Source organism: Temnothorax americanus, unplaced genomic scaffold, assembly GCF_048541705.1.
Source record: "Temnothorax americanus isolate GAGA-0224 unplaced genomic scaffold, ASM4854170v1 Scaffold38, whole genome shotgun sequence".
In the NCBI taxonomy this organism is placed as follows: Eukaryota; Metazoa; Arthropoda; class Insecta; order Hymenoptera; family Formicidae; genus Temnothorax; species Temnothorax americanus.
In genome coordinates this window covers 336257-362763 of record NW_027509526.1, presented here as the reverse complement: position 1 = coordinate 362763, position 26507 = coordinate 336257, and the positions used below count along the sequence as shown (strand labels likewise).

The following is a 26507-nucleotide window of genomic DNA, read 5'->3' as shown; positions in this document are numbered from 1 at the left end:
TCGAAACATACGGGATACAATATAATATACGTACGTATATGTATATATATATATATCTTACACAGCACATAATATTGCAGAAATATTGCAGTAATATTGCAATATAGTGGAAATATTACGTATTACAATGAAATATTTCAGAAATATTACTGATGTATTACACGTTTTTAAATAATATTGAAATATTACAGTAATATTGCTGCAATATATTGTTGAAATATAATACTTTAAGTAGCAAAATAATGTCAAATGACATTTTAATGACATCTTATTGACGTCATTAAGACGTACGTTATTAAGGTATCACACAATCATACTTATTGCACAGATAACATATAACAGTTAAAAAATTTTGGACTAAAAGAAAAAAAATCTAAATAAAAAAATGTGATGAAATCAAAAGACTGACTTGTACTTTTGGGGAATAAAAGTGATTAAGATAAATTTTATATATATAAGTGGTGGTATTTAATTTTATAACTTGTTATTTGTTTTGTAATAATAAAAGGTAATTATATATACAATTAAATTTTAATTAAGAGCTAGTAAGTAAATTGATAATAAAATAAATGGATAAAATTTAAAATTTATATTTCTTAGATAATCAATATTAAACTTTTCAAATTACGAGTTTGTCACACGGATAAACAGAACGTTTCTGAGTGCGTAAGTGGAGGGAAGAATGCTAGTGTGTGTGGCTATGCGCTTGGTCGCAGCACCGACCCCCACCGTCCGTGGGATCACGCAATCACGTGTACGACACCGCACAAAAACAATCGTGTTAATTTCACAGGTAACATTTCTTTATTTACTAAATATTGGTCACACAAATATTTTTAAAAGTATTTTTGTATAATTATTACTAATATAATATGTACATTGTACATATATATTTGGCGATTTGTCTTTAAATCCAAAAATAAGGATTACGTGGCATAATGGTCTGCAAAAACCACGTTAATATCATAAAAACCATTTCAATGACTATCTTAAAATACATATATTTGCCTTTATAAACTTATTAAACGAGTATCTAATGAAATTATTTATTAACGGCTTCATACTTGACATACTTAAATCTTGATGCTAACTTAACCTCAAAATTTTTAACAGTTTAATCCAACTGGAGCTCCTTAGTTGGAGATACGTGATAGAAGTATACCGATCCCAAATTTCCTTAAAAGCAGTTTAATCATTAATTAAATGATTTAACCATAATTATTTAACCATTTACATAATTTTATAATAATTATTGTTTTTATGCTATATGTTACAGTATTGCTTTCCATCAGTGGATGTTCATGCAGTCCAAAGCAGCACCAAGTAGTTTGATAGAAGAGCAAAAGATTTATTTATTATATATGTAAATAAGAAAAGTTAAATTTGATATAAACCATACTTTCCAATATTAATAGTCAATACTGAAAATCCAAAGTATACGTGTAACATTAACTACAGATTTTTAGTATACATAGATAGTGTATATCACAATACAGATTCATATTTAACCTACTTTTATGCAGGGTTCGAAGGATACATATCAGTGATATATATCGGATATATATCGTTGATATATATCGTGATATATTGTTGCGCTCGCCGGGTATCTCACTCTTTCACAAGCACTCGCGGCGCGCACTCCGTCACTTTCACAGAAATAAAGAAAGACTCGTTGTTATTTCCAAAAGGAACTTCTTTAATAAATGGCTCGATAATACAGGAGGCTCGGGATAACACGTCCGAACGTGACGGTATCCCAGCTAAATCTGAACATCAGGTATAAACAACATCTGGTAGAAAATCAATATTTAATTGAACATCGGGCAATCAACATTTCTAAACAGGCGTTACTAAGGGCGATTCGCATCTTGACGAAAGTCGGCCCGTTGCACGCTTCAGCTCGGAGTCAGGGAAGTATACCGGGCAGCGCGCACGCAACACTGCCCCCCTTCTTCAGATTGTCGTCCCGACAATCAGAGAGGCAGCTTGCTAAAATTCCTTGGAGACTGCTCCTTGGACGGTTTCCTGTCCTACCCTGGGCTGCTGCCTCAGGTTACCGGGCTCCGTCCATTCCTCGTCTCCGGGTTTTCTCAAGGCCTCTTCTTATAGAGCTGGCCAGGCTCCACGCGAAGATCCTGCTCAACCCCGGGCTTCGCCGCCGGTGTTCCTCTTCCCTCTTGAGTCTTGCGTGCTTGGATCTTCTTTCTACGGGATCAGAGGGGGATAGCTTCCGTGGACCCATCGCTCTAAGAGCACTCTGTCTCCTGTCTCGGCATTCGCCCTCAGTCTCACGGGAAAACCACGGTCAAAAACCGTGAGAGAGACAGTCAGAAAAATTTCTCAGGAGCAACTTCTTCAGTTCCCCTGTCGCCATGCCTTCAAATCGATGTTGGAATCTGTAACACAACATTTTTTAAACGCAGAAAAATTGAACAAAGAACATACAATAATCGATTAGAGTACGGGCTCAGACTCAGACTGATTGATAAATCTGAGCGTCTTCGAAAGCTCGATCACTATTCGAAGCGACGTTACTCCCTCGACTTGAAGGGTACGCTTCACGAAACCGTCGGACAACGCGGCGACGAATTGTGAGCTCGCGATTTTATCGCGAACTTCATGCGAACATTCGGGGTACGCTTTTTGCGACAATCTCTCCAGATCTGCACCCAGCGTTGCGAAATCTTCGCCCGGACGCTGTCTTCGATTAGTAAATTGGAGATAATAGTTTTGTGTAAGTTCGCTTTCCCCGAAACGCAGCTCCAATTTTGCCTTTAACTCCGCGTAAGAGAGGGATTCAATCCCGTCGGCAAAAGAATCAAGCGATGAACGTGCTTTCCCACGTAAACACGATGCCAATACGATGGCCTTTTCCGTCTCATTCCACTTATTTGCGACGGCGATGAGCGAGAATTGCGAAAGAAACTCGCGTAACGGCGCGGTCCCGTCGTAAGTATCGGGCTTCAATTTAATGCCGCGAAAGATTTGGTCCCCGGACGCGTCTATACTCGCGCCCGTCACTCGCGTCGCGCTACTCGCGTTTTCGCCCGAAGCAAAATTATTGGAGGGACTTAGCTGTGAGATCCTCTCCTGGATTCGGCGTAGCTCGTCGTCACGCTGCTTCACCATCGCCGCGAATTCGGCTTCTCTCTGCGTGCGCTCCGCGCGCATCTCGCGGATCTCCTGCATCACCGCCTGAAGCGTGATCACCTCCGCCGTCATCTCTGGGATCAGTGGAGGAGTCGCTGCCCGGAGTCGTTTCCCTGTGGGAGCGGTCAAAGTCATATTCCGTTTAGCGCGGCTCGTCTTTCCTCAATCCCGGACGAGCCCCCAAAATGTTGCGCTCGCCGGGTCTCTCACTCTTTCACAAGCACTCGCGGCGCGCACTCCGTCACTCTCACAGAAATAAAGAAAGACTCGTTGTTATTTCCGAAAGGAACTTCTTTAATAAATGGCTCGATAATACAGGGGGCTCGGGATAACACGTCCGAACGTGACGGTATCCCAGCTAAATCTGAACATCAGGTATAAACAACATCTGGTAGAAAATCAATATTTAATTGAACATCGGGCAATCAACATTTCTAAACAGGCGTTACTAAGGGCGATTCGCATCTTGACGAAAGTCGGCCCGTTGCACGCTTCAGCTCGGAGTCAGGGAAGTATACCGGGCAGCGCGCACGCAACAATATATATATATATATATATATGCAGTAATATATAATATATAATATATATATTATATGTATAAAACAATATATATATATATATATATATATATTTAAATATTTGAACATAAAAAGTAATTTGCTAGCTTTTTCATTTCCTACTCGATTACGGAGCTTCGACTGAATTATCCCAAAATTCGAAAAGAACCTTTCAAAACCTGCTGTTGCGGCAACAGAAGTATGTAACTGATTGCATAATTCAAGAAATTTATTTTTCTCTGGCCATTCAGACTCAGGAACAGTCACAGATTTTTACCAAGTTGACGGATTTATATTCCGAAATTGAATGCCAAATAAAAATTTTATAGGAAATGGCCTTGTTTTAGTTGTTAGTTGTTAGTTGTTAGTGACTAGTGACATTACAAATGATATAATAAAGATTTATAGCATTAAGAAATTCGAACGCCTGTTCTTTTTGAGTGCTATTTAGTCTATCTCCTAGAAATCGATGATCAATCATATTTGCCAAATAATGTGGTGGTCTCAATGCCATATCTCTTCTTTTATAAAAATGTCTTAACAGGTAATGGTTGGTCAGTTAAGTCCATTTCTAATTTGTACCATATTTCAACGGCGACTGAAATGTTCGTTGTATCTCTCTGCATTTTATCTAACGCAATAGCAACTGGATTAAGTCGTGCCATTAAATCTGCAACATCTGTTACTAGTTGAGTACCATTTACAAGTTTTATAATATCGGGATTAATGTCTTCTTTACGGTCTTGACATAACTGAACCAGTATTCCTCTGTTGTCTAGATATGATTTTATCGCATCCTTTATAGTGTTCCATCTTACCTCCAAAGGCATTTTAAGTTTTTTACCACCAGCTTGTTTGAATAGTGCAGAAGGCAGATGTTTATTTCGAAAATATTTAATAATTTTTAAAATACTATCCACGCGTGTACTTGGCGCCCTTTTTTTACCTTTTTTGAAAAAGGTAATTTTGTACTGATATCATGCGTTTTGTAGTGTTACGCATCCTCTTCTAAAAAGGGCATGTCATCCATACGATCTATCGAATCTATCGAAATAGTGTTGTCGCTTTTCCGCTTTTCTCGTCCTGCTGCCGAGAGATCATCCTATAAATACTAAATAAATAATATACATGTATAATATAAATATAAATAATTTTAATTACACACACACACACACACACACACACACACACACTACGTTTACGCGAACGTTACTTCTGTAGTAACTTACGATAATTCCTTCGCGTAAACGGGATTTTGTAGTAACTTACGATAATTTACTCCGCGTAAACGAGTGAATTATCGTAAGTTACTACAGAAGTAACACTCGCGTAAACGTAGTACACACACGCACGCACGCACGCACGCACGCACGCACGCACGCACGCACGCACGCACGCACGCACGCACGCACGCACGCACGCACGCACGCACGCACGCACGCACGCACGCACGCACGCACGCACGCACGCACGCACGCACGCACGCACGCACGCACGCACGCACGCACGCACGCACGCACGCACGCACGCACGCACGCACGCACGCACGCACGCACGGAGAGAGGGGCGCACGCACGGACGCACGCGCGCACGCACACACGCAAGCACGCGAGCAAGCACGAACGCACGCACGCGCGCACGCACGCACGCGCGCACGCACGCACGCGCGCACGCACGCACGCGCCGCACGCACGCACGCGCGCACGCACGCACGCACGCACGCCGCACGCACGCACGCCGCACGCGCGCACGCACGCACGCGCGCACGCACGCACGCGCGCACGCACGCACGCGCGCACGCACGCACGCACGCACGCACGCACGCACGCACGCACGCACGCACGCAATCTGTCACGTATACTATGTTTACGCGAGCGTTTTACTTCCGTAGTAACTTATACGATAATTCCTCCACGTAAATGGAGATTCTGTAGCAACTTATGATAATTCATCCCGCGTAAACGAGTAATGCCGGGATTACGATGAATTTAACGTAACGGGACGCGACGGACGCGAAGTAACGTAACGTGAAGCAGCGTGCATTTCAGAAATGATTTGACAGCTTGGTATGAATAGAAGGTTAAGATTAAGGTTATCTTTAAATTACGGTCGTAATTTCTTAAGTTCACGTTAAAGCTCCGTAATCGACTAGGAAATAAAAAAGCCAGCAAATTAGTTTTTATGTTAAAATATAAATGAAGATACAAAAAAGAAAAAAGCTAATTTAAACTGGATATGGCAGGAGCAATTGGAGCAAATAACTGAAGCAGTTGCTATTTCAGAAAACTCTTCAGATGGCAATGTCTCCTCATCTACGATAATCGAATAATTTTATTTTTTAATTTTTTTTTTATTTTTTATTGTCTGTTTTATAAAATAAAGAAGTAAATTTTTTTGTTTTCTTATACTGTTTAAAATCTTGCTCACAAAGCTTCCTCTATGAGAAAGCCAAAAAAATAAATACTAATAATTATACATTAAATAAAATAAAAGCTTCTTCAAGAAGCTTTATAAGCGAAATAAAATAAGAGCAATCGTAGCGAGCTGTAATAATGAGGAAGCAATGTGCAAGTTTGTAATTTGCACCCTTTATTTTACTGCAATATTTCTGATACATTTCTTTGTAATATTGCAATGGAAAAATAGTATTGCTGCAATATTTCTGCAATATTATGTGCTGTGTGGGATATCTATATATATATGTCTTTTAATATGTTGCAGTGCCACCTTGCAGCAATATTACTGCAAGTGCAATGTGGCAATATTGCTGCAAGATTACTGCAATTTTACGCTGCAATCTGGCAATATTGCTGCAATGTTGCTGCAATATATCGTGCTGTTAGGGTAAAGGAACACTCTTTAAATGTGTGCCATTAAAAAGTGGTGGTAAATTTTGTCCATTTTTTGGACCTCAAATTTCAAACTTTTTTTCATAGCAAATAGTACTATTAGATGAAACATTAATCCCAGTGAAATTTCAAGATGAGCATAGGCACAGTTCCGGAGATACAAGAGGGTGAAAGTGATGATTTCCAGTCAGGGTGTATAGCATAAAGAAGAATGCGTGGCTGAAGTTCACGTATTATTGAAAGTATTTTCTGTCGAATGGATCATTTACGATTCATTGTTCAGAAAATGAACGAACTACTATTTATCGTTATTTCATTTATTGGGAGGGGGTGCTTTATAAAGCACCCTAAAAATACGTTTCCTATTAATCACTGACCAAGTCTTTGAAGCAATTCAATTACCGAGGAAATACTCAAATTGAAAGATAAGCAGCCCGATCGGTGAGAGGCAGTGTCAAGTTTCACTTCAACTCTATCTATCTCGAGGAATTTTCATGCTAGACAAAAACAAAAGTCATATTTAAATCCGGCGTAAAAAAATCCATAAGAAACGATATGTTTCACTTTGTTATATATTTTTTATTCTTTAGTATAGACACTTGAAGAGTTTCGTGTATATATACTTTCATGGATTATGAGAAACCATCACTTTCAACTCTTCATATCGTCGGAACCGTGCCTATGCTCATCTTAAAATTTCTCTGGAATTAATGTCCCATCATATAATACTATTTGGCATAAAAAAAGTTTAAAATTGGAGGTTCAAAAAATGGTGAAGAAACAGATCTTTTTGTTATCACTCAAATGCTTGAAAATTTTAATTAATTGTTGACAATTGCCTTTGAAAAAATCGTATCGAGTTTGCCTTGGTCTCCCCTACAAAAATATTGTCCTTTTTATTTTTGGAGGATTTTTACGGAACACTGTTTGAGAAACACTGGCGTAGAGATATAATGATATAGATTGTAGATTTATATTTCCGGTGAAAGAGATTTATTGATACTGGTGATAACATCATACTAGTATATGCTTGCGCTTAACGAATCTGTTAACGATTGGCCATCATTTTGACAAACAACAGACACATGCTCATTTTATCAATTTTTTTAAATAAAACATTTTTAATTAAGTTTACTTTTTTTCAATTAATCGTTAAATATTAGTTTTTTTACAATAATTATTATTTTTATTTTTAATTGTTTAAATAAATATTGAATATTTTTCTCTAATGGGTCGGACACTGGGATGTGTTCGGCCACTGAGACTTTTACCTTAATTTAATATTGAAAAACTTATTGAAAAAGAGAGATTAATAAAAAACAAAATACAAAAAACAAGAACTTGAAAATTAATGGGTAAAAAAGTTGGTTAAAAAAAATTAAACGGTAAAAAAAACAGGTTTAAAAAATTCAAAATAATAATAAATAAAATACAGTTTTAAAAAGTCTAAAATAATCAAAAATACAAAAAAGTAAAATTTTCTAAAAAAATTGAATACATATATAATAAAAAATACTTTATTTTTACGCTATACTAATAAGTAATTGCACATTTAAAAAGAGCTGTCGGGAGATGTCACGCCAAATCTAATATTTCTCAATCATATTTATTTCTATTTTACAATATTAATACTAAATATACACGCGCGCGCGCGTCTTATGTGTCTGTGTATGTATATGTACGAATATACATAAAGTACAATATATGTGACAAATAATAAGTATAAAATTTGGCGTGACGTCTCCCGACAGCTCTTGTTAAATGTGCAATTAATTATAGCGTAAAAATAAAGTATTTTTTATATATGTATTAAATTTTTAAAAAATTTTACTTTTTCGTATTTTTTATTTTAAACTTTTTAAAACTGTTTTATATTTATTATTATTTCAAACTTTTTTTAAACCTGACTTTTTTACCGTTTAATTTTTTAAGTTTTTTGTTTTTTAATTATTATTTAACTTACTTTAGGCAGCAGTCGGGAGTCTTTTTTTCTTTTTAAACTAACTTTTTTATCAATTAATTTTAAAGTTCTTGTTTTTTGTATTTTGTTTTTTATTATAATTTTTGTTTTATTATATTTTTTTACCAATTAATTTTTAAGTTTTTGTTTTTTGTATTTTGTTTTCTATTATTATAATTTTTGTTTTTATAAATTTTTTAAGTTTTTAATTATTAGTTTTGTTAATCTGTTTTTTTACTAATTAATTTTTAAATTTTTCTTTTTTATTATGTTTTTTTGTTTACTTTTTGTTTACTTAATCTTTTTGCTGCAGTTTTGCGAGATTTTAATTATTTATTTATTTCATACTTTTAAAAGCAATATATATATTTCTATGCTATGCAGAAGCATATTTTATAAAGATGTTTTATATAGTTAGGCAAAATATAACGAAGTTGATAAAAATTTAATATCATATTCTGTATACTCTTTCAAAGTTCGGGGCCAAATTTCAGATCAATTCACAATTTAGATAAAAAGTTATCAATCTTTTAATATTCGAGTTTTAACATGTAACCTTATAGCGATACAGAAAAAAGTGTTTAAAAAAACATTGAAAAATGTAACGAATATAGTGACATTTTACACACAAGTAGATCATCAATAAACAAAAATATAGCAACAAAATTTGAAACAATTTACAACATAGTTTTAAAGAAATTGCAAAAAAATTAATAAAATTATTGACGGATCGGACTTGTGCCATGATCGGACTATCGGCGCGCGCAGTATGGAAGTGTGGCGACACCGCAATCAGCTGGTTTGTCCGTAAAGCATGTATACTCGAAAAATAAGTTTGTAATTAATTTTGTTAGTTTTTGAGACAAAAATTTTTTAATAGTTACACAATAGTAAAGTAGACATTCCGTGTTTAATTGAAGAATCACAAATAATTTAAACAAAATGTGTTTGGACAAGCTCGCGCACAAGCCTGAACTCTAGAATTAGATGAGGAAGGAACAAATGAAAAGAATCCGTTTATTGAGAGAGAGATTGCGTTTAAGGATTTATATGTAATTCAAATCAAAGTTTAAAGTGGGCAGAGCTACACAAAGAATACCAACATTTGTTGCATAGGAGAAGGGAAACTGCCCTAAAACCTTCCCAGTATTCGTGAACAAAATCATACAGAGAGAGAGAGAGAGAGAGAGAGAGAGAGAGAGAGAGAGAGAGAGAGAGAGAGAGAGAGAGAGATTATACAAAATATTATAGAAATACAATAAATGTATAAAACACATAAAAGAAACAAATCAATGGTTATTATAGAACAGTCCTTTCTTTAAATATGTATCATAATATACTTGGAGATTTTACTGAGGTATTTCTTTATCATATAAAATCTTTGTTGTTAGAAGAATTGTCATAGTAGTCATTATTCTCGTATAATTTCTTTTGACGTAGTCAAGCTTAAGCCTGATCTACAATGTGCTCTTTGCTTTCTGTTTTTTGCTCTTAACCTGTTTGCGACTATCCCGTATTTCGCAATTGCGTCGCGTAACGCGATGTTTTTTGCTCTCTGTCGCCTAAGATAAAAATTGACGAACTTCAGAAGAGACAAGAAACATCACGTTACGCGACGGAATTGCAAAATACGAGATAGTCGCAAAGAGGTTAAGAGCAAAACACAGAAAGCAAAGACCACATTGTAGATCAACCTTTAGAATTAGTTGTTTTTCTCTAAAGAAAGGATCGTTTGAAACATAAACATAAATAGTACAGGGAAATTAGGATTTTTCTGCGGAATAATTCGCATGTAGCTAAATTTTTGCATGGACCTTTATTTCATCGTTAAAAACAATATGTGAAAAATCCCCATCGATGTGACTCCTGCTAAAAATTTTACAGAAGGTCAAAGGTAAAGAAAAACAGTTTTTCGCGAATATTTCTTTATTCATTAGTTTTACGGCAAAAATAGTTATTACAAAATTTGTAGCTTATAAAATTCTCTACAAAAAATGTTCTATAAGTTTTTTTGTACAAGCAATACTTTTCACGTAATAAATTTTGCAAGATATGCGCTGCGCGGTAAATTTACGGAGCGCGCTGACAGACGTCAAATAAATTGAAGCGTCGCACGCGCGCACAAAAAATGCCATATCTTTTGAACGAATCATCGTACAAAAATGATCGAAAAATCGTTGAAAAGCAGAAAATTTCAGCTTTTTAATGCAATTTGGTTCGTTGTTCTATGATAATTTTTGAAAATTCTACGATAGTTTAAACAAATTGTTACATGCATTTTTTGCCTTTTTTCATAAAATCAGCCACAAGTAGGTTCCAAATTGTTTAAAAAAAAAACGCCAACAGGATATTACAGTATATACTTCATACTTTGACCCTACCTGAGGAAAAAAATTACAAAAATTTTTTGCTTTAAAATCAAGCTATTGACATTTTCAGTAATTTTTAAAATTTTTGATGAAACGTTAAAATTAAAATCGTCATAACTTGGCGAAAAACTGAGCTAGAAAATTTTTTTAAAAAGCAATCGAAAGTTTGAAATGTCTACTTTTAGGTCCTACATTGCAATATTCCTCATTTTCTTGCATTTTTATTTATTTATATAATATACGAGTTGTCGCGAAAAATCTTATTTAAACAAAGGACTATATATTTACTTATAGTAGTTTTGTATAAAAATTTACGTTTCTCGGGGATAATGCACTGTTTTCCACACCACCTCGGAGGTACAATGCTAAGCGCGTTTTTTTTTAACATGGTGTCCCCATTAGGCCTAACTGTTTTTCTAAGAGAAATGAAGCAAATCAATTTCCATAATAAACATTTTTTTGCAAACGTGAAAAAACACACATTTTGCTATTAAGTCTCTGCTTCTTCTTCAATTCCCTCCGTTGGCTCGATATCCATAATTTCCGCGTCAACTTTTTCAATTTTCATAGCTTCCGCCAAGAAATCTGCAGGTTCGTCTTTGTAGCTGTCGATATAGCAATCTTCGATTGCATCAGGTGCTGTGTTAAGGCAAGACTGGCCATGGCAATGTCCACACACTGCTGAACATTTTAAACCCATTTTTCTGCAGCCACAATTAAATCCGCAACTTTTCCGGAGCAGGTGGTAGCAGAGATGGAATCGGCTCCAAAATATTATTCCTCCTTATCCATCCCCAATCTTCAGGATTGAGATCGTTCCCGAGCCATGTTTGCACTTGATAGTACACCCGATACAAATGCTGTTGAGCAGCACTAGATGTTGGTGGAAGAGTAGTATTTTTTGAGTCGATTCCATCTTTGCTACCACCTGCTTCGGACACTCTGTTAAACTCCATTTTTTTCAATTGCTCGAAAAATTGCGGATTCAACTGTGGCTGCAGAAAAATGGGTTTAAAATATTCAGCAGTATGTAGACATTGCCATGGCCTTGCCAGACTTGCCTTAAGGAGGCTCTTACCCGGCTGCTCTAATCAATGTAGCAACCGAAAAATTATCATTAATAATTGGTTATAAAATTATCGGAAAATTAAATAAAAAAATAAATAATGATTTTTACATAGTGTAAGAGTAAGTTATATGTTTTATTAGTGTAAATATTAAAATTTATACAATAAGTCAGTTGACTACGTCAGTGCTAAAGAGCAGAACATGCGCGTGTCACAACGTCGTCTGTAGCAGTCTGCAGCTAAGTGAGGTGTAGCCGTGTAGCGTTGTAGCGAATGATGCGATGAAGAGATGGAGCCAAAAGAAAGATATAACGTGAGAATGCTGAGAGGGAAAATGAAAGGAAAATTCGCGAAAATAAAGGTTGTCAATGTGCGAGAGAATAATTATGCCGCTACCATACAGCGCAGAGAAAAGACATGTGCAAGTGAGGTTAGAAAGAATAATTAACATTGTTTACTTTTTGATTTTCAAGGTTTGATTGGCAAATAATTGAAACTTATTGTTTATATAGGTACAAAACAAGTCAAAAGCTGGAATAAATAAGTCTGTATTACAGCAAACTTATGAAAAGAACGGTGTTGATGGTCTGCGCATTTTATTAAGCCAAAGTATTGATGGAAAACCAAGAATTACCAATAATAAGAGAGTAATTGACAAAATATGTGATATATTTACTCTGCAAGGAAGCTGTGAAAAATAATATTTTTCTAAGAAATTATGATAAGTATAGTTGATGTGTTTATGTATAACTATATATATTTATAAATAAATATATATATATATAATATTTACTTGTTTACTCTTAATTAATAAAATGAATAAAAGATGTTTAAAAAACGCATTTTACTTATTTACGTGTAATACAACATTTGAAACTTCGCGCGATTTTGACACTCGGAAGATCATTCGTCCTAACCTCTCGTACGTCATATTAAAACTACAATATCTTTTATAACTAATCGTCAACACCAAGTTTTCTTCTTATCATTAGAAAGATTATTATTTTAACTACAATTCCTTAGTTTTTTGTTTACCTGGCTCGCAAACTTGCCAAGAAAATACATCACTTCCGGTAAAAATTTTAGTGTTTACCATATGCCCTGTGTTAAAAATGCGAATTTCAATACTGATATTTTTACAGTTTTTATCGTCAACCTATGCTCAAGTTTTGGGCATCGGTCCGTTGTGGTTCACTTTACAACATATATTAATTTCATAAAGATGTGTCATATTATGATCGAGGTAAGAACCTCCTTAACGCAGCACCTAATATAATCGAAAAATGCTATGTCAGCTACGAAGACGAATCTCCAGATTTCTTGGCGGAAGCTATAGAAATTGATTTGCTTTATTCCTCTCAAAAAAACAGTGGATTAGACCTAATGGGGACATCACGTAGAAAAAAACGCGCTTAGCACTGTACCTCCGAGGTGGTGTGGAAAACAGTGCATTATCCCCGAGAAACGTAAATTTTTATACAAAACTACTATAAGTAAATATATAGTCCTTTGTTTAAATAAGATTTTTCGCGACAACTCGTATATTATATAAATAAATAAAAATGCAAGAAAATGAGGAATATTGCAATGTAGGACCTAAAAGTAGACATTTCAAGCTTTCGATTGCTTTTTAAAAAAATTTTCTAGCTCAGTTTTTTGCCAAGTTATGACAATTTTAATTTTAACGTTTCATCAAAAATTTTAAAAATTACTGAAAATGTCAATAGCTTGATTTTAAAGCAAAAAATTTTTGTAATTTTTTTCCTCAGGTAGGGTCAAAGTATGAAGTATATACTGTAATATCCTGTTGGCGTTTTTTTTTTAAACAATTTGGAACCTACTTGTGGCTGATTTTATGAAAAAAGGCAAAAAATGCATGTAACAATTTGTTTAAACTATCGTAGAATTTTCAAAAATTATCATAGAACAACGAACCAAATTGCATTAAAAAGCTGAAATTTTCTGCTTTTCAACGATTCTTCGATCATTTTTGTACGATGATTCGTTCAAAAGATATGGCATTTTTTGTGCGCGCGTGCGACGCTTCAATTCATTTTACGTCTGTCAGCGCGCTCCGTAAATTTACCGCGCAGCGCATATCTTGCAAAATTTATTACGTGAAAAGTATTGCTTGTACAAAAAAACTTATAGAACATTTTTTGTAGAGAATTTTATAAGCTACAAATTTTGTAATAACTATTTTTGCCGTAGGACTAATGAATAAAGAAATATTCGCGAAAAACTGTTTTTCTTTACCTTTGACCCTCTGTAAAATTTTTAGCAGGGGTCACATCGATGGGGACTTTTCACATATTGTTTTTAACGATGAAATAAAGGTCCATGCAAAAATTTAGCTACATGTGAATTATTCCGCAGATTTGACATTTTTTTGTTTAATTTCCCTGTACTAAAATCAAATAATACAAGAATATCACTTCAGATAGAATTTATATAATCTAGGAAATAATGCATCAATCTTTTGTTTTAAATACCGAATTACTATCATCAGTCTATTCAGGGATGTTATTTGTAATGTTAATATTGATTGAGTATTACTAAATAAGTGTCGAAGTCTCTGCAAAGCATTGTACTATATTATGAGCGATTACTACAACATAAGCTATATTCACGACATGAACAACAATAGCAAAATAAGTGATACGTTTTTTACTGAATTTACTAAACTAAATCTTGTACTAGACAGTCTTTGATTGACACATTAATTCACCACAGCATAAACGTAATACTAGATAACTAATAATTCGCAAGATATTTATTAGAAGATTATAAAGTAATTGAATAAGAACTTATACAGCAACGCACGAAAACGGTTATTCGATAGTGTTATTACAATGCTAGAAACGATCTATATATTTCGCAAAGAGCGTATATGTAATACATTTTATATGTAATACAAAGAAAAGTACACATAGCTCGCAAATTAACAAGAGATATTGTCTAATTAATGAGCAAGAAATAATCGTACAAAGAAGAATTAAAGTTTTTACTTGTCATGAAAATGGTTGCAACCAAACTATTAATTATTTACTTTACTTTAAACTGAGCTCAATGTTATACAATTGAATCGAAATGAATTGTGCACAAACCTGAAATAAGAGAGAATGGTTTCTAACCCTCCTCAGAATAACAAGGATAACTTTCCTCCCCAGAATAACAAGGATAACCCTCCTCAGATAAGCATAGGATCCTTTGATCAGGATTCCTAACGTAACGTTAGATGAACTTCTAACGTCTCTACTTGCTATTATGAAATGATTGGTTACCTTGTGAGCAAAACAGATAAATAATTAGAGCTAGTCTTACAGAGCACGCCTCAGACTTTCTTTCCTCTCGATGTATAAGTAGCTGCTTGTATTCAGCTTGAACAGGATTCCACGAACGTTCCAGAAAATGACTGCCTTCCTCGAACCTTCCACGTGCCGGTATGGCTCGCCAGGATGTATCTCGCTGGCTTCCTCTCAGTGACGATCGCTGTTGTCCATGAGCTTTTCCGATCCGTATATGTTTCACAATTATCTTATGTATCGCACACGAATAGGCCGATCTCATATACTTTATGACTTAACTGCGAAAAGATGATGCAATTATGCGACTCGAATTTATGTATAACGCACGATGTATCACGCACGGTACCCGCGAGACGACTGTGCTCGCTCGGCCGGGCTGCGCGCCCCTCCTAACATGCTCAAGCATGCGCAGTAAACACGTGCCTCGCCGCTTGGGACGCAGCGTTGTCGGCGCCGCTCGCGCGCTTTTTCCATGAACTACGTAGAACGCGCGGCTTGACCTATCAGATTACAATCGACACTGACGGCCGCAAAAAAAAAAACACAATCTCTCTCTCTCTTTCTCTCAACTTCAAACAAAATGCAAATAAACATTTTATATAACGACAAACAGAAACTCTTTTTTAATATAAAATAATTTATACTCATAAATTATATCCATTTTATAAACATTAGCATTTCTTTTATAAACATATTTTATAAACATTTCTTTTATCGTATCAAGAGACACGGTAGTGTCTCGCGCCAAGTACACGCGGAGCGAGACCGACCGTGACTCTTTTACGCAACGCGACGGGTTGCGAGTACTCGAGATGTTGAGATCTCGATAACGAGTGAACGGATCAAGTTCTAAGTAGGCTTGATCGATAGTTTGGGGTCCAATTAGGGGCGGGTTTCTCTCATAATATTCCGCTACGTGCCCTACGAGCGGTCTATTGCGACGCAAAGTCCAAATGTGAAAATTTATTTTTAAGATACGAATACGTATACGTATACTTCTACGTCGACCGTCTCTCATCTCAATATTATTATGATTATCAGAGAAACGTCACTTTCACTTTTTCGACGCTGGCGGCGCAGGTATCGCCTGTTTCGATATCGCGCGCGTATTTCGAAATCAGGTCGATAGACTTATCGGTCAGGAGGAAGATTTCTATTTAGGTAAATTAGGTATATATATAATATATATATTGAGTCAATTGCTTCATGTTTATCTGCAGAGATTTCGTATCCTCACATTGTATTACTACCGCTACTGGAGAAGAAGGTTGTCTACGCTTGGCAGAAAGTGCCACTAGAAAATTTTTAAGTCAATTCTTATGAATCAAGCTTGAATTCGATGTCTAGGTATCCCAGGTTGCCGATGACGAGGTCCAGATAGTGCGCTTCATAGTTTTCGGTGTCCAGGTGTAATAATACGTTGAATTCGATGTCTACGTGTCCCAGGTTGCCGATGACGAGGTCCACATAGTGCGCTCCGTAGTTTTCAGTGTCTACGTGTATTAATACCTTGAATTCGATGTCTACGTGTCCCAGGTTGCCGATGACGAGATCCAGATAGTGCGCTTCATAGTTTTTGGTGTCCAGGTGTAATCGTACGTTGAATTCGATGTCTAGGTGTCCCAGGTTGCCGATGACAAGGTCCACATAGTGCGCTCCGTAGTTTTCGGTGTCCAGGTGTAATCATACGTTGAATTCGATGTCTAGGTGTCCCAGATTGCCGATGACAAGGTCTACATAGTGCACTCCGTAGTTTTCGGTGTCTACGTGTATTAATACCTTGAATTTGATGTCCACGTATCCCAGGTTGCCGATGACGGGATCCAGATAGTGCGCTTCATAGTTTTCGGTGTCCAGGTGTAATCGTACGTTGAATTCGATGTCTAGGTATCCCAGGTTGCCGATGACAAGGTCCACATAGTGCGCTCCGTAGTTTTCGGTGTCCAGGTGTAATCATACGTTGAATTCGATGTCTAGGTGTCCCAGGTTGCCGATGACAAGGTCCACATAGTGCGCTCCGTAGTTTTCGGTGTCCAGGTGTAATAATAATAATACGTTGAATGCGATATCTAGGTGTCCCAGGTTGCCGATGACGATGTCTTGATAGTGCGCTCCGTAGTTTTCGGTGTCTACGTGTAATACCTTGAAATTGATGTCTAGGTGTCCCAGGTGCTGATGACGAGGTCCAGATAGCGCGCTCCGTAGTTTTCGGTGTCCAGGTGTAATTGTTCGAGATTCCGTTAACGTTGCAGCATCGATCGGGTAACGACGTTTGATCACCGCGATAGCTCGCGCCCGCACGGGCGCGCTCATCGCCAACGTCTTCTTCACATTTTGCAAAATGGCCGCGCGGAGACTAGTCGCGTAACGTGTGCTTTGTACGTTTCGCATTGTAACTCCGGTTAATCGTGCACATCGCAGTAACCACACTGATTAGATAGTCTCGTATAGTGTGAAATAGAACGCTCATCAACTCTGGTGCCTCAACACGACCAAGGTCGGTAAATGACGCGTCGGTAGCGACGCTACATAAGGTCTTCCGCCGCACTTCGAGCTGTTTGGATCCAAAATGGCGACCACAACGCTCAGCTGATCGAAGGTCCATAGATAGACGCGACGACAGGTACGTCGCGTATATCTACGGACCTTGAGCTAATCAGCCAAAAAATATAATGTTTGATTTTTAGGTAAATGTTAATGTTTAGGCTGTTTAAAAGTTAAGTTAAATTAAAAAAACAAAAATAAATAATACTTGATCGAAATTAGAAAAATAAACAGCATGCATTCTCAAATATATTAACTAATTTTATTACTAACTCTTAATTATAAACACATTGAGTGTTTAAAATAATTAGATTAGAAATTAAATTTTCCAATAATCTTCTATTTTTATTAATAAACATGTAATTATAATAATTAAAATAATAACTCAAATAATACATTTTAAATGGACTTTAACTGGCGATTAAAATATTGCAAAAAAATATTTATTTAAATAATATTGCTATTAAAATAAATATTTAAAAACAATAACAATATTACTTTGTAAATAATTTTGATTTTTAGATAATAGATTGCCTATAAGCACTTTTTGAAGCAAATGATTTATTTTTCGTTAAACGTATTTTTTTTTTTTGATCGTTAACAAAAATAATTTGTCGAATATGAATATATCGACGTAAAATATTGTAGAAGAAATTACAAGGTTTAGTACGTTCCGCACAAATGTTTGAGATAGTTAATTCTTTATAAGGTGCCCATTTTTCGATCATTTGTAATAAATGCTCAAATAATCGAGGGTGCAGAGCACATCTATCAAAATGCGCTTGCAAATGACCTTCAACTAAAGAAATATAGTTAAATATACTATTTGAAGGATTTTCTAAGAATCCAAAAGAAAGAGCTTTGGTATAAAACAAATACTGACCATTATCATCAGTAAAAGCTTTTAAACAATCACTACAAGCGTATTTTTTTCGTAAAACATAAGAAATTGCACTTCCTAGTACGTTGTTTATAATATTACACTCTAATCTATTCGTTATTGGGGTTACATAAGTGTAATTTTGTGTATTTTCATAAACGGGGGAATACATACAATCCTCTGGCGAAATCCCAATTAAATCTTTTCCTTCCTTTGGTTCTTTTGATAAAAAAAATTGAACGTAATGCTCATCATTATCATCTTCATAATTTTTTTTAGTTTTTCGAGTGTCTATAAATTGACATAATGTAATCAGTCGTAGACACCGTTTAGTTTCTAAAGCAGTTGGATTATCGTTTCCATGTCGACGTAAAGTCGAAAACAAATTTTCTATGGCATCTTGATTAAGGCGAGAGGTTAAAAAAAAGTTATATCCAGTTTTAAATAATAAATTCACGAGTGTTATAGTATTTAAAACTGACATTTTTATACCCGTCTGAACTGGTTTCCATGACTTGCCAATTATTATATTTTCTATTAAATCTAAAAAATCATCAATAATAGCTATTTTTACGTTTTTATTACTTAAATTTATAGCTTCACTTTGGTATCTGCTATTCATTACATCAAACCAAGCTCGAACCTTTCTTATAAACCAAGCTGTAGTTTCAGCTTCTTTATCTATCATTTTCAGTTCAATCAAAGTTTCCAGAGCAACGGCAGTTCTTACATTAAATATATGCGCTGCTGGTGGTACTTGCATTTTATTAAAAGAAGAAGGCCTTAAAATCTCAGCTGTTATATTTGGTGCTAATTTTAAATCACTATGTCGTTCTTGAATTGCAACTAATTCTTCAAGGTATTTAAATCGTACTTCATTACATGGCAAATTTTCAGACTCTACAATTGATCGAGCTATTATAATGATGGAATTATTGGTTAACGCCATTCGTAAATTTTTTAAAAAATGTGGAACATCTGGAAAGATATAAAAAGAATTACCAGTTCGTACAGGATGATCTATAAACGGTACAACGTTATCCCTCGAAACATTTACTCCTAAGTTGCGCCATATAGCTTGATTTTTCGGACCCATATCACAGACTAATCCATGAACCCTAAAGCCTATTTTCTCGATTTCTTCAACAATTTCTAAAAGTAATTGGGTCATTACACAATCATCTGAAGATTTAGACGTCAGATGCCACGAAATAATTTGCTTCCAGTTTTCTGTTAGTCCTCTGAGCATAAAAACAACAACAGTAGTGCTTAGTTTTGCTCCTTCTTCACACGTTGTTTGTCCAATAAATGACCCTGTAGTTATAGATTAAAAATATATATTTCAATTTTAACGTACTTTGGATTTTGAACCAATGGGTTACGCCTATGAACTGTATAGAGAGACAAGGAAATGACTAAATAACAAAATATGAGAAAAAAATTATGTTATTATTATTACAATTTTTTTACTCTAATACTATTACTTATAGGTATCATTATTAATACTATTATCAAAATCATTATTTTAATTACAATTATTATTCTTACAATTATTATTAATATTAATATTATTATTATACAATTGAAAATATATTCTATTTATTAATAAAGAGACTGTAGAAAAACACTCATGAATTAGTACTTGTATACAGAGATATACAGAGTGTAGGAGTTTCTTTTAATAAGGATGCTAAGAATACCTATTTTTGTAATCATATTTTGTAATCATTAGTCGTAATATAAATATAAACTTCAGTTTGTATCATATATACCTGTGCTAACATCATACTCCAAGGATTTTTTAATGTCCATTTCATCCATCAAAACTACACTATCACTTTGATGCGTAGATGAATGAGTTTTCTTTTTCTTTGCCATTAATGAAAGGACGTCTTTTAACAGACCAGGAGAGAAATCAAGTTTACTGATGTGTTTGCATAAAGTAGAATAAGCTGGTAAAGGTAACTGGAGGTCTTTTTTCAAATATAAATAGGCCTTCCATCCAACTGTAAACAGAAAGTATCAAAATTAGTGTTAATTCCATACAAAAACTAACATTACTTTATTTAAAAATTGAGGGAATTACCAGCGTATCTTATTTGTATTGCAAATTTTAAGCATTCAGGAGACCATTTTGGTTGATGTGGATTAGATAATCCTGCAGCAAATTTCTTGAAAAATGGAATCTTTTCCAATTTTCCAGATAAGGTACAACATTTTTTCTTATAAGATTTCATTTTTGTTGTCATTTTTAGTCGTAATAATTTTTCATTTTCATATTTCGACTTTAGCATATTAGCTTTTGCACGCTCTTTTTCTAATTGCAGTTGCAAGTATTTTATTTCATTAGCTTGTCGGATAGTACCTTCTTCATTAGAAACGTATTTTGTTTGTAACATAAGTGTGTCACTGTCACCATCAGTTTGAATGCTTGTATCTGTGACCATTTTTGCTGATGAAAAATGTTCATTTAGTGAATTTCCATCGATAACGTTCTCATTATCCCTAATATTACTGTTGAAATTAGTTAAAATCACCGGATTAAAGTCTTGAACATAATCATTTTCAAATAGATTTTCGTGAGGAGTTTGTTGCCCTGCAAATAATAAATGTAATTAAAAAATAATTATTATTATCTAATATTCACAGATATTGAATAAAAATATATGATTCTGCAATAATTCTTACCAACTGCTAACTGGTTATTGAATGTAATTGTTGAATTTTCATCATTAAAAATAGTTGGAACAGCGTTTGGTTTTAATTTTCGCCATTTATCCTCTCGGTGGTTTTCAAATTGGGAGTCATCAAAGTGACGCTACATAAAATAAAGAGTGATAATTATAATACTTGCTCGAAATTTAAATTATAATATTTTTAATTGACATAATTCATTTACATACCTCGCATAACCTCGAAGTCGGTGCTATACTTTTGCCGCATTTTTCGAGCCATACTTGATTTCGTTGCTTGTCTTTGGGAAACCGAAACATACGAAACCCATTTTCACTGCGATTCTTGCAATGTTTTGCACAGCAGCCTACCATTGCAGCTTTTCGTCTTTATTCCGACGAGACACGTGTCCGTGCAGTGCCGTACACCATCAGCGCGAATGGCGAACTACGCACACAGTAACAACTATTGTACGACGTGCACTAATACACAGTCACTGGATCCAAAATGGCGGCCGTCGGAAGACCTTAGTAGCGTCGCTACCGACGCGTCATTTACCGACCTTGAACACGACAGCTCAAGCTCACACGGGCGCGAGTGCCGACCGCCACGTGTCCCAAGGCTCACGGGCAACTCACCACACGAAGAGGACGGCAATTAATATAATTGTCTCTCGCTTATAAGGACAAGCAAAACATCTTATTTGTTTACCGTTCATCCATCTCAGGTCAGATTGTATCAATTTTGACGTATTAAAGACGGCTCAGACTGTGGTCTGAGTTACACAAAAAATAAGTGAAGAATTAGTGACCACCTTCCACGCGCGTCCTTCTCATCCCGCTTCCATCGTCGGGATTAATCAGCGATTTCGCGAACATTTGGTCCTTCGAGCCGGATGCGTGGAACTAAAAGTGTAGCTCGGACACATCTCATATGAACAGGGCATGCCTTCCACGACATGCCACGTGGACATTATCGCGCGCTTCCACGAGTGAAGTACAGACATTCTCGCGCGCGCTCGCAAGGGTCACGAAAACATGCTCACGCGTTCCCGCGAGTGAAAGTAGACTTGTTCACGTGCTCAATACAAGACATTGTAGATTCTCGATTCGCGTAGTGTTGTCCTAACGCGTCTCTCGAACGTTCTCGCCTCATGCAGTGTTTCTCATTCGTGTTTCCATCTCAGGTCTTTCGTCGGGCGCAGCTCATTGACGTCTCATCATGCCGGATCCCGCCAAATCCGGGACGGGCAGCAAGACCCCGCCATTGCTCGAGCTGCCTGACGACAGGCGCACCTCAGATCGCCAGGCCTCACCGGTGCGTTTGTCTGCGGAGCTCACGCTGAAGGTGCAGACACAATTGAACCGCATCGCGACAGTGCGAAAAATCGGCAAGACGTTGCCATCGACTCCAGATGACACATCCGTGGATGAGGTTCTGCAGATTTCGATCCAGCTCGAGGAAGTGCACAAAGCATTCCTCAAGGAACACGCCTACTTTGAGGTCTCATGGCCGGCGGCGCTCATCGCCTAGGAATATTTCTCCAAAAACGCCTTTGCCGTGGAGGCGGAAGTGTGTATGATGGCTCGTCGCGCTCTGGCAAGGCTCAAGGGCGCATTGGCGGAAAGGATTGCTCCAACGAAAGTTCCTGTAGCGCCGCAGCCCTCACAATCACAGCAGAGATTGCCGGACATCAACATCCCGTCCTTCAAGGGCGTGTACGAGGCATGGCCTACGTACCGCGATCTCTTCAAGGCGGTGATTTATGACAGCCAACGGCTTACAGACGTAGAGAAACTCCACTATCTGCGGCTATCATTGGAAGGCCCACCTGCTCAGCTCATTTCCGGTTTGCCTTTCACCGGCGACTCGCTCAAACCATCTTGGGTAATGCTCGTCAATCGCTACGAAAACAAGCGGCTGCTCATTCAGTCTTATCTGGACCAGCTCTTTGCCAGCTCAACACCGGTGCAGAAGAACGCCAAGGCATTAGATAAGCTGCTCAATACGTTCAAGGAGGGCATCAAAGGCCTACAATCTTTGGGCGTCTCGCAGGATCTGGGCAACTGCGTCTTGGTGTACCAGTTGTCTAGGCAGCTGGATCGCCAAACCAAGGAGCAGTGGGAGACATCGTTGGGCGCCGCGCGCGAATATCCGCGATTCGAGAAACTCGAGCAATTTCTCACCTCGCGAGCACGAGCACTCGAGATGATAGAGTCAATGGCCAGCTCAGGGAGCTCGGCAGGGGCTGCGTCAACAACCCGGCGATCCTCGACGGCTCATCATGCGGCAGCCCAACCGGCACGCACTGCTGCCGCAACCGGCTCAACGGAGTATCCATGCGACTGCTGCAACGGCACGCACTTCGTGGTGACGTGCCCTAAATTCAGGGAACTCTTACCGGGCGATCGACAGAAGCTAGTGATCTCACGGAGGCTGTGCTTCAACTGCCTCGGCCGCCACAACGTTCGCTCATGCAAAAGCTCACGGGGGTGCAAGAAGTGCACCCACCGACATCATACGATGCTGCATGAGGCACATCAGAGCGACTCATCCTCGAAGCCAACCACCAGCTCAGCCTCAGCATCTCAATAGGACAACGGTGCAATCGTTACTCACTCATTTTTGGCTCGCTCATCACACTCAACATTACTCGCTACGGCCCTGGCTCAGATCAGCTCATCGGTTAATACTCAGTATGTACGACCCCTCATCGATACAGGTTCAGAACTTACCTTTGTCTCGGAATCGCTCATACGACAGCTCAACATTCCTCGTCATCATTCTGTCATTCTCATCACCGGAATTGGTGGCGGAAAGTCCACGCAAACTCGACGAGTTGCATTCCTCAAGCTCCGCTCACTTCGCTCAAGATCAGACGTCATCATTCAGGCTCACATCCTGCAGACGTTAACGAACATCCTACCATCATTTAACGCTGCACCACAGGAATGGCCGCATCTCACCAAGTTAACCTTGGCTGATCCAGATTTTCTGACACCACGGCCAGTGGATATTATCATTGGAGCTGACTCATATGGGCAGATCATCAAGCCCAACATCATCAAACAAGACACATTGATGCCAATTGCGCAGCTCTCAATTTTCGGATGGCTCGTTCTCGGATCTGTCGACACATCATCATCGGCATCTGCTACAGTGCATCATGCATCGGTTCAGGAGAGGGAAGATGCCCTCGACAAGTTACTGTCGAGATTTTGGACTCAGGAAGAAGTGCCTTCGAGCAATAATCTTGATCTTACTCCTGACAAGCAAAGATGTGAAAAGCATTTCAAGAGTACTGTTTCACGGGATTCAACAGGTCGATATACAGTTCGACTTCCACTAAAATCATCACCTGATACTCTCGGCGACTCGTATCTCACCGCGCATCGATGTTTGAAGAGCTTACAAAAAAGATTCTCCCGAGATGACAACTATAGACGTCTGTATCACCAATTCATGACGGAATATCGAGATCTCAATTACATGAAGAAGGCTTCACCCGTTTCCAGTCAGCACACGCAATATTATTTGCCACATCACGGAGTGCTACAACCAGACAGTGCAACCACGAAATTACGTGTGGTATTCAATGGCTCGAGCGCATCTACATCTGGCCGATCCCTTAATGATAGTATGCACACGGGAGCCAAGTTGCATTTAGACGTCACTGATGTCTTGCTCTGGATTCGACAATTTCGACACCTAGTTGCCACGGACATCACCAAGATGTATAGACAGATCAACGTACATGAAGATGACTGGAACTTACAACGGATTCTATGGAGCGATGAACGGCTCAATAAAGTGGCATATTATCTAACCACGGTCACGTATGGTACCAAGGCTGCCCCGTTTTTGGCAGTACGAACGCTGCTGCAACTAGTGGAGGATGAAGGCCACAATTTTCCCCTTGCAGTGCCGTCCATCCTTCAAGGTCGATACGTCGACGACAGTTTTGGAGGCGCTGACACGGTCCAACAGCTAATTCAAATTGCAGTGCAACTGAAGAACTTGTGCATGGCGGGCGGTTTTCCATTGGCCAAGTGGTACGCGACTCACCCAGACGTGCTCACTGCGGTTCAAGCAGAGCAAGACCAGGGCTTACAAATTACATTTGACAATTGCGCAACCAAGATACTCGGATTACGATGGCTTTCTCAAAAAGATTCATTCGCATTCGCAACAAGGATCTCGTCGCATACCGATCATCTCACCAAACGCCTCGTTTTATCTGAAGTGGCTCAGATATTCGATCCACTAGGCTTTGCATCACCAGTCGTGATCAAGGCGAAGATGCTCTTGCAGGAGCTTTGGCTTCACAAGCTCCAATGGGATGAACCACTGCCATCCCAGCTCTCATCACGGTGGCTCATCATCAGAAAGGAACTCGTCAGCTTGCGCAAGATCTCAATACCTCGGTGGTATAACACATGGAGTACATCGACAGTGGAATTTCACGGCTTTTCTGATGCTTCTCAACTGGCAATGGCTGCAGTCGTATTTATCACCGTCCACGGCTCTAATGGCGCCACGATTTCATTGGTGTGCTCCAATACGAAGGTAGCACCGCTCAAACGGCTCACCATCCCGAGACTTGAACTTACCGCAGCACTGCTGCTCTCAAGACTCATGCAATACGTTCAAGCCACCTTGAAGTTGAACGTCACAGCAACTCACCTGTGGACGGACTCTGTTGTGACACTCACGTGGATCAAAACTCATGCATCGCGCTGGAAGGATTTCGTGAGAAATCGAGTGTCTCAAATTCAAGAGCTCACTGCGAACGCACATTGGAAATACATACCAGGTACGTCCAACCCAGCCGACTGCGCATCACGAGGATTAAATACTGCTTAACTCTAAAGCCACTCATTATGGTGGACGGGACCACCGTGGATACTCACCCCTGAAGCATGGCCATCACAACCCGCGCTTTCGGATGAGTTGAGTGCACTCGAGGCTCGGCCAGGCACTGCGCTACATGCGGCCGCCTCTCAACCGGGCTATCACTGAGACCTGATATATAGGTACTCAACTCTCAACAAGTTATTGAAAATAACAACTCTTTGTTTCAGATTTATATCGCTTCTGGGAAGGTGCCGACGCACGCCACTGGACTTACACTCAGCTTTGGAGGAGGCCAG

General features: G+C 37.9%; 2 protein-coding genes and 1 long non-coding RNA gene across 6 annotated transcripts in view; 1 reads left to right on the top strand and 2 right to left on the bottom strand.

The window, feature by feature from the left end:
* Window positions 1-26507, bottom strand: part of LOC143902167 (E3 ubiquitin-protein ligase rnf146-like) — a 250938-nt gene that overhangs the window by 209835 nt on the left and 14596 nt on the right. The gene's annotated exons all lie outside the window — the stretch shown is intronic.
* LOC143902169 (uncharacterized) overlaps window positions 11917-26507 on the top strand; it is a 31045-nt gene continuing 16454 nt past the window's right edge. Inside the window, exons 1-3 of one of the 2 annotated variants that reach the window (XR_013258281.1) lie at window positions 11917-12382; window positions 12465-13025; window positions 13095-13487. This is a non-coding gene — a long non-coding RNA (uncharacterized LOC143902169). Of the gene's footprint in view, window positions 12383-12464; window positions 13026-13094; window positions 13488-26507 lie in introns of those variants that run through there. The other variant, XR_013258280.1, reaches the window with a different exon arrangement.
* On the bottom strand, window positions 17364-21873 carry LOC143902132 (uncharacterized). Of its 3 annotated transcripts, XM_077414836.1 has the most exons (6): window positions 21588-21873; window positions 21373-21502; window positions 20771-21280; window positions 20457-20690; window positions 19859-19998; window positions 19630-19662 (listed from the first exon to the last, which is right to left on the bottom strand). In XM_077414836.1, the coding sequence occupies exons 1-6, from the start codon at window positions 21729-21731 to the stop codon at window positions 19645-19647; spliced, it is 1176 nt and encodes a 391-aa protein (XP_077270962.1). In that variant the 5' UTR covers window positions 21732-21873; the 3' UTR covers window positions 19630-19644. The 3 variants fall into 3 exon arrangements, with proteins under 3 accessions (XP_077270961.1, XP_077270960.1, XP_077270962.1); XM_077414834.1 differs by having other exon boundaries at window positions 18207-19998; XM_077414835.1 differs by lacking the exons at window positions 20457-20690; window positions 20771-21280; window positions 21373-21502; window positions 21588-21873 and having other exon boundaries at window positions 17364-19662; window positions 19859-19964.

Coding starts and splice junctions, on each gene's coding strand:
- LOC143902132 (XM_077414834.1), bottom strand. CDS start 21,731: ATGGTAGGCTGCTGTGCAAAACATTGCAAGAATCGCAGTGAAAATGGG. Junction 21,503..21,587: donor CGACTTCGAGGTTATGCGAG/GTATGTAAATGA, acceptor TATTTTATGTAG/CGTCACTTTGATGACTCCCA. Junction 20,691..20,770: donor AATACAAATAAGATACGCTG/GTAATTCCCTCA, acceptor TTCTGTTTACAG/TTGGATGGAAGGCCTATTTA.